This window comes from Telopea speciosissima, chromosome 4, assembly GCF_018873765.1.
Source record: "Telopea speciosissima isolate NSW1024214 ecotype Mountain lineage chromosome 4, Tspe_v1, whole genome shotgun sequence".
Lineage (NCBI taxonomy): Eukaryota > Viridiplantae > Streptophyta > Magnoliopsida > Proteales > Proteaceae > Telopea > Telopea speciosissima.
Window position 1 is genome coordinate 59,173,006 of NC_057919.1, and position 8,865 is coordinate 59,181,870.

Consider the following 8,865-nt stretch of genomic DNA (forward strand, 5'->3'; position numbering starts at 1 on the left):
CAGACTTTATTGACCCTCTTCATGGCGAGCAACACGTCATACCCCCACCCTCTCACGACTCAAATCACCCTGGCCGACGAGTGCAGGCTTCTAAGCGGCTGCGGTTGTCTTCAGAGTACACAGGTACAAACGATGATATGGACTTGGCTGCTGATGACTCTTCGACTTTTTTAGGATTGAAACCCGTGGAGACTGGAGGGAACCAGCTCCATGGGGGGATATGAGGCTGCTCGGGTGGAACTGTCAAGGGTTGGGGAGACCTCGACAATTCGATACCTTAATCATCTCCTCCAAGTTGACAGACCTGAGGTGGTTTTTTTAATGGAGACTAAAAGCAATGGCAAGGTTTTTGAGCAAATCAGAAGATGTGGAAACTTTAGTGGCTTTTCAATTGTGGACCCGATTGGTGCATTGGGAGGGCTTGCTTTGTTATGGAAAGAGTCTGTAAATATGACAATTCTGTCATTTGATGTTAACTTGTTTGATGCTAAAGTAAAGATTATGGACTTTCCCCCCTTTTACCTAACGTGTGTTTATGGTGATCCGGTGAAACATAAAAGAAAACTTGTGTGGGATCGTATTGTTGCGGTAGGAAGTTAAAGGCAAGGCAATTGGTTATGCTATGGTGATTTTAATTCTTACCTCTCCTGGCACAAAAAGGCTGGTGGTTCCAAATCGTGCTCTAGGGATTCTGACATCTTTAGGGAATTCCTGGATGCATGTGATTTCCTTGATCTTGGGTGCCAAGAGCCAAAATTTACATGGAATAATAGAAGAAGCGGGCAGTCGAACATCAGGATTCAGGTGGATCGTGCACTTTGCAACCCTACCTGGAGACAGACTTTTGAAGATGCAACGGTCTTTGTTAAGCCAGCAGTTAATTCGGACCACAACCCTATTGTTATTGACACTGAGGGGGGTTCTTCCCATGGACAAAGACCATTTCGGTTGGAGTCCATGTGGATGCTCTATGAGGATTGCAAGAACACTGCTGCCAAGACTTGGTCCATCTTTACTACTGGTTCCCCTGCTCACCGTGTTCTAAGAAAGACCAATCACTGCAGAAATGTCTTCAAGAAGTGGAACAGGGAGGTGTTTGGAAACATCTATGAAAATATTAAAAATCTAAAATCCCAGCTGGAGCATATTCAGGGCCTTCCCAAGTCTGTGTTCTCACAACAGAAAGAGTCTGACGTTTCAAAGCTTCTTGAGGATGAGTTACAGAAAGAAGAGGAGATGTGGAGGCAGAAGTCACGGATTGATTGGATCAGGGGAGGCGACAAAAATACTTCTTTCTTCCATATTTCGACTGTTAGAAGAAGGCATCGAAATCGGATGCTAAAGCTGAAGCACCCTTCTGGCCAGTGGTCGTCTAGTACATCAGAGGTATCTGACATTCTCTGTAATTATTTTCAGCATATTTACTCTTCAGAACCTGTGCATGATCATGCTTTGGAATTGGTTCTGGATTCAATTGAGCCTATTGTGACTAGTGAGATTAATGAGGCTCTGTGCAAAGACCCAACAATGGAAGATGTCAGGCTTGCACCTTTGCAATGGCTCCTCTTAAGTCACCTGGACCGGATGGCTTACCACCAATATTCTATCAAAAATACTGGGATATTGTGAGGGACGATTTATTCTCCCTTGTGTTGAATTTTTTTAGAACTGGTATTATCCCATCAGAGTTAAATCGTACCTACATTTGCCTTATTCCAAAAGTGGGAGTTCCTGAGACGGCGGACCAATTTTGGCCCATTAGTCTATGCAATGTGGCCTTTAAAATCATCACAAAGCTTGTTGCAGACCGCTTGCATGGAGTGTTGAACCAAATCATTGCCCCAAATAAGTCAGCTTTCATTCCTGATCGCCTTATCTCTGATAATATTATGGTAGCCCATGAGATGTTCCATTATATTAAGAAACAGAAGCGAGGTAAACACAGTTTCCTAGCCCTTAAGCTTGACATGCGAAAGGCATATGATAGGCTGGAGTGGAACTTCGTGGAAGGTATGCTCTTAAAGTTGGGCTTAGATCGGCTTTGGGTTGACGGGGTGATGTCTTATATTAAGACAGTCACTTATAATCTCTTTATTAATGGCTGCATAAAGGGTAAAATCATCCCAACAAGGGGGATTAGACAGGGAGACCCAATCTCACCGGCTATTTTCATCTTATGTTCTCAAGCTCTTACTGCTGTTATTAAGAGAGCTGAGGCTGTAGGGAATCTTCACGGTGTTAGGGTGAGGCATAGGGGGGTTGCCATCACGCATTTGCTTTTTGCTGACGACTGTTTACTCTTTTCTAGAGTTAATTTGCAGGAAGTGAACTCTCTTAAGGAGTGCTTAGATCTTCATTGTCAAGCGACGGGCCAGGCCATTAATTTGCAAAAGTCTAGCCTCACTTTCAGTCCAAACACCCATGTTAAATTCAAAAGATGGTTTTCAAGGGTGCTAAAGGTGAAATATGGAGAAGGCCCATCGAAATATTTGGGATTGCCAACTGACTTTGGTAGCTCAAAGAAGACCATTTTCAATGAAGTGAAGGAGAAAACTATGAATAAATTATAGGGGTGGAAGGGCAGTTTACTTTCTCATGCTGGCAGGGAGGTCCTCTTGAAATCAGCTATAAGCCCCATGTTAAATTTTGCAGGATCCCACTTGAAGTTGCCTGTCTCATTTCACAATGCCATCAAGAGGGCCTCCTCAAATTTCTATTGGGGTAATGCTGAAAGAAATAGAAGGATCCATTGGATTTCTTGGCCGAGATTATGCAAACCAAAATCAGTTGGTGGGTTGGGCTTTAAAGATACAAGGCTACAGAATCGAGCTCTCTTAGCAAAGGTGGCTTGGCGTTTGTGGCCAACTCCAAATTCTTACTGGGCTAGCTTTCTCAAGTCTATTTACTACCTTGCCACTGATTTCTTGCATGCAAGATTGGGTAATCAACCTTTGTGGGGTTGGAGAAGTATTCTGGAGGGGAGGGTGGTGCTTTTGGATGGTTTATTGTGGAAAATTGGTGATGGCCATAAGGTTGATATTTGGAAGGACAATTGGATCCCTTCGCTGCCCAACTATAAGGTGCAATCCCAAAGGCCTGTGGACTATGGGCTCACTTTTGTTGCTGACTTAATTGATCCAACTAGCCGCACGTGGAAGACTAGCCTCTTACAGCGCCTGTTCCAGCCTGCGGAGGTTAATGCTATTTTAAAGATTTCTCGTAGTTTCTTCGCTGAAGAGGATATTCAGGTCTGGGGTGCCTCCAAGGATGGGCGCTTCTCTATAAAGTCGGCATATTGGCTTCTTGCGAAGGAGGAGGAGGCCCAAAGGTCAAGGGCAGCAACATCTAGAGTTCGCCATTGGGAGATGATTCCAGAAAGGGTTTGGAGGAGAATCTGGAAGAATGATACTCTGCCGAAGATAAAAGCCTTTATTTGGAGAACTTGCAGTGAAGGACTCCCAACAGGCTCAGGTCTTCATGCTCGCCAAATTCCCATTGATCCAGTGTGCCCACGCGGATTTGAGAAGGAACCGGGGATCATCTCGTAGGGGTGTCAATAATACCCGGCTGGCCCGAACCCGCCCGAACCCGCCACGAGCCCCGCCCGAACCCGACACGATCCGCAGCGGCCGAAGGGCGGTCGTGGTTGAGATTTTGGCCTGACCGGGTCGGGTCGGGTCGGGCTCAAGGTGGCGGCCTAGCCGGCCACGGCCCCGACCGACCTGAATTCTTTATAAGCCTTTATATGGCTGAAAATACCAAAATACCCATAAGAGTGATAAATAACCCTAATCCCATATGACCATATTCCCTTTTCGTTTTCACTTTTCACATTTTCAGTATTCCCGTTCTTCTTCTACATCCATATGGTTGATTGTGGCGAGTATTTTTATTCATGGATGATTGTAGCAGAGTATTTTTATGGATGTTTGTGGCAGTATTTATATGGATATTTGTGGTAGATTATTATGGATGATTGTGGTAGTATTTTTATGATGTTTATGGAAGTATTTATTTATAGATGTTTGTGAGAGTATTTTTATTTATGGATGTTTATGGCAATATTCATATTTATGGATTTTTATAGATGTTTGTGAATTATTTTTATTTAAATTTACAAGTCCCTCTCTCCCTCTCTCTCCTTCCCATCTTATTCTTATTCTTTATAGAATTTTTCAGGTTTTTTTTAGATATATTCTTTGATATATATCAATCGGGTCAAGAGGGTTAAAACAGTGGTCAAGACGGGGTCAATCAGTGGCCGATTCGAGTCTCTGCCTTTAGACCCTATCGGGGTCGGGTCAGTCGGGGTTAGGGCTGAGAAAACCCTGGCAGTGGTCGGTCGGGTTGAGGGTTTCTTGGCCTGCCAGGGTTGGGTCAGGGTCAGGGTCAGGGTTTAGACCTCTAGGGTCAGGGTCAGGGTTTTGGCAGGCCCGGCCCAACCCGACCCATTGACACCCCTAATCATCTGTTGTTGGACTGTCCTTTCGCAAGAGCGGTTTGGCATGGAAGTTCTCTTCATTATTCCCCTCCTACGGATGTAACTCCCACCATTGCTGGATGGTTAGGTAGCTGGGATGTCGTGTTTCGACATGACAAAAGGTTGGCGTGTGAGGCACTGTCGAAGGTAGCTTTCTTGTGCTGGTACCTGTGGAGAGCTTGGAATGAGTTGTGCTTCAATTCTATCTGCTGGACTCCCTCAGAAGTCATCTCCATGGCAAACAAGGCTTATTTGGAATTTGCAGAGGTTGGGAAGCCTGAAGGTCTCTCGAATTCGTCTCAGGTTGCAGATAGAGACTCCCCCCCTCAAGTCTGGATTGTACCTCCAACAGGTATTACAAAGATAAACTACGATGCTGCTCTCCCGCAAGACAATGCAAAGGGTGGTCTGGGATTGGTTTTGCGAGATCATGCTGGTAATTAGAGAAAGTTTGTTTCCATTCCCATGTGTTTCAATTCAACTCTTTAAGGAGAACTGCTGGCTGTTCGTGCTGCTCTGCGGCTGGCTCTTGAGTTAGGTCTCAAGCAGGTTCAAGTTGAGTCGGATTGTAGAGAGGCTGTGAACTATATCTTGGATCACTCGTGTATAGCCCCTATCGATTCAGCTGTGGTGCTTGGTGATATTTGGAAGCTCTCTACTTCCTTTTCTTCTATTTCTTTTCACTGTATTTCTAGGGCTATTAATGGTGTTGCCGATGCCCTAGCCAGGAAAGCCCTGTCATTGGTGTGTTTGATAGATTGGCCTCTTTCTACTCAGTGGCTTCATGAGCTCTGTTCTCGTGAAGCTGCTGCTTGTACACACCCCCTTTCTCAGTAAATTTCCCTCTTAGAAGGAAAAAGGTCTCTCTTGCTCTCAGTTCATATTCGATCCTTGCTTCCTTTTTTTTTTTTTTTTAGTAAATAAAGAAAATATTAGTTACTATATTTTTCTATAATTTAATTTTTTAAGCATTTATTTGCATGCCATGTGATAAATACTGAAATGTTTAACTTCACTAGGCATAATGCTTAGAAGAAAAAAAAACGACGACATAGAACCGGGTTCTTATAATCATAAGCAGGCACGGAATCATTCAAAGTCGATTCCGATCCGAATCGAATCCAAATCAGCTTGAATCAGTTCGGTCCATCTGTTTTTAAGCTATTTTATAGTGAAAATAGTTACAATTTAGGAATCGAGAATCGGTCCTTGAATTGGTTTGATTCAAGGTGGCTTACAATGAAAATGACTAGGTATCGACCGATTTGGATCTGATTCAGACAATAACAATTAGGAACTGTGGAAGTTGGGATTAGTATCAGCCGATTCCGATCTGTATCCGCCTATTCACAGATTCTCTTTTCTTAAAACCCTGCATAAAACCCCCACTCGGCCACAACCATCGCCTGATTGGTGATGAAAACGATTATCTCTCAAAACTTTTCGCCAAAAAGGGAACTCTGTAAATATATAGGGAGCCAAAAGCGAAAAAGCATGTCTTAGGAAGACAGCAACGAGGCTACCAAGATCACACGGCCTCGGAAAATTATCTCCCCCAGTACTGGGGGCGATGTTGTGCGCATTGTGCGGCGCAGCACCGCCCACGTGTGCACAGTGGGCCCCATCGTGCACACATGGGCGGTGCTGCACAGCACCTCCCCAGTACTAGGGGCGATAAGGACCCCACGGCTTCCCACTTTGCTGTTTCCGTTCCTCTTTGCCTCTCCTTAACATGGTTCGTAATCTTGGTATCGGTATCAGGTCGGTGGATCGGATCAAGATTAACCAAACTCGTGACAAATATGACGCTGTTGCCCTTGTTTTTTGTAAAATAAAAATCCATTTTTTTTCTTTTTTATCCCTATTCGTACAGGTAGATCGGATTGGTCTCGATCGATACCATTCCGATCCGGCCAAAGTCGGCCTATCCGTGCTCCTTAGACCTCTTTTTGTCCGTGATACATGCACTCCTCTTTTTTATGCTTAGTCTTATATCTAAGCTTTAGTGCGTATGCTTAAAAGTTGAAAAGAACATCTCTTTTTATACTTTATAGTATCACGATGCTACCATGCATGAGGTCCCAGGTGTTTATCATGGTTTGAGAATCAGAATTAGATTGGAATTGACTTGATCTGATTTTGATCCGGTCGATTCGTATTGGATTTCTAGGGTTCATGTTGATTCGTATTGGATGATTTTGATCCCATTGTTGATTCCATTTAAAGCTTAGCATTGTTCATAATCTCGGATCGGTCGATATTGGTCAGACCGAATTGATATCGGTCAAGAATGTATCCTGACTGATTCAAAGGTACGTCCAAAGTGTAAAATGTTAATTAAAATTGATTTTTGTTAAAAAGCAGGGGTAAATCTGTTCAATCTAGCCGATCTGAATAGGTTTCGGCCTTGACCAATATTTGAGACCGATCTCATGATGAAAAACCATGATGCTTGTTGGTTGATTTTGGGATGTCAATTTGGAATTGGAATTGAAACCGACTGTTTAAACCAAATCAAATCGAAAAAGTGGTTCGATTTTGATTTTGGAAAATGGATTTTATTTCGATTCAGTTCAATTTTAAAAGTTAAAAGTGGCGGTTTGAATTGAATCAAATTGAACCAACTAAAATGGATTCAAACTGAATAAAATATATTTGAATCCAAAAACCAAATATGAATCTAATGAAATCAAATAAGTTGATAGAAGTTTCAAAGCCTAATTAGACCAAATAAGAATCGAATCAAATGGTATCAGTTTGATTTTGATTTTACCTTTTTAAATTCATTTACTTTTTATAAATTACATGTCACCCCTTGGTCTTTAAACGAAACTCAAATCACCCTTTGGTTTTTTAAAATATTCATCTATCTCCCTCTATAGTAATATTGGTGTTAGTTAGCTGTTAGTTATTGGTGTAAAAGGACTATTTTACCCTTGTATTAAAACATTAGAATTAAATGTACAATACAAAGGTAAAATCGTAAATCAACACTGGTCAAGGGTAGTTTAAGAATTTAAATTTATTTAACTGGCTGACATCATCACTTAACAACATAAAACTAACGGTAGGGACTAATTTGTCATATTGGGGTCTAATATGGGGGGTGATTTAAGTATTTTCACAAATCAGGGGGTGATTTGAGTTTCATTTAAAAATTAGGGGGTGTCATGTAATTTATCCATTTATATTTAATGTATTAGGGGTGCAAATTTGGCCCTGTCGGCCCTGAGCCCGAACAGGGCTTGGGCTTAAGATTTCTGGGCCTGAGGGCGGGTGAGGGCCAGAAATTCATGGCCCTGAGTCAGGGTCGGGTCGGTTCCTGGTTGAGACCTCGGGTTCAGCCCGACCCTGATTTTGACCCTACTTTGGCCCTTTAGTTAGCTTTTGAATTTTAAATTACCCATTATAGGATAAAATACTGCTCCCGCTTACAGCTTGTCTTCAACCTATTTACTTAATTACCCTTAAATTACATGTATTGTTCCTAAAATACCCAAACCCTAGTCGCTAAACCCCAACAATATCCCAATCTAACCCTAAAAATGTACCAACCCCTTTTATATTCTCATTTTCCCTGTTGTTGTCGTCTCCACGCCTCCACACCTTCTCAATCGAACCCTTGACGTTGACGACTTGACGGAGCTGTTGCTCGCCGCTATTGCAATTTCTGCAACCCAATACTTTTGACTTCCTTCTAGCTCTCATTTGAATTGAACCTCTGCGACTATACCTGTCGACCCTCTCTAATTTAACTGGTAAGTCTTTCTCTCCCTTCGTTCTACATTCTTATCTATTTTTGCATTTTTAATTAATGTATTTGACTTGTTTTCTTTGTTTCCACTTTCCAGGCTGCATATTGTTGGAAATCTGGCGTATTATTCATGACTTTAGAATTTTAGAAGCTTTGCAGAGAGAGAAACATAGAACATTGGCACCGGCCAGGGACCCCAAACCATTCATGTGATTTCTCCAAGAGATGTTCCATTTTATTTTCATGGAATCTGCCCCAGATAGAGCATTCTTAATTTCTCAAACCCCTTTCTATTTTTTCATTCAACAAAGGAGAAAAAAGAAGCATCGTAATTCAGGGTCAAGGTCAGGGTCAGGGCCAACCTGACCCAGCCCTGCCTAATCAGGGCTAATTAGGGCAGGCTTGGGCTGGGCTATCTAGGCCCGTCAGGGTCAGGGTTAGGGTCAGGGTTTTAAGATCCTGAGTCAGGGTCAGGACGGGTTTGGGCCTAGATAAGGGGAATCAGGGTTGGGCTAGGGTTTCAAAAAGTCCGACCCAACCCGACCCTGTTGCAGCCCTAAATGTATCCTGAATCAAACCGAAATCAAACCGAAAAAATCAAAACCGGACTGATTGGCACCCATAGACAGCT

At 42.8% G+C, this 8,865-nt stretch overlaps 1 protein-coding gene across 1 annotated transcript; it reads left to right on the forward strand.

Moving 5' to 3' along the window:
• The first annotated feature begins 4,714 nt into the window (after nucleotides 1-4,714).
• On the forward strand, nucleotides 4,715-5,317 carry LOC122659473. Its single transcript, XM_043854581.1, has 2 exons — nucleotides 4,715-4,916; nucleotides 4,971-5,317. Exons 1-2 carry the CDS (start codon nucleotides 4,715-4,717, stop codon nucleotides 5,315-5,317), a joined length of 549 nt encoding a protein of 182 aa, XP_043710516.1.
• The last annotated feature ends 3,548 nt before the right edge of the window (nucleotides 5,318-8,865 follow it).

Excerpts from the sequence above, each read along its gene's own strand:
- LOC122659473 (XM_043854581.1), top strand. The coding sequence starts at position 4,715 with ATGGCAAACAAGGCTTATTTGGAATTTGCAGAGGTTGGGAAGCCTGAA. Across the intron at positions 4,917-4,970 it reads GGTTTTGCGAGATCATGCTG|GAGAACTGCTGGCTGTTCGT; the intron begins GTAATTAGAGAA and ends CAACTCTTTAAG.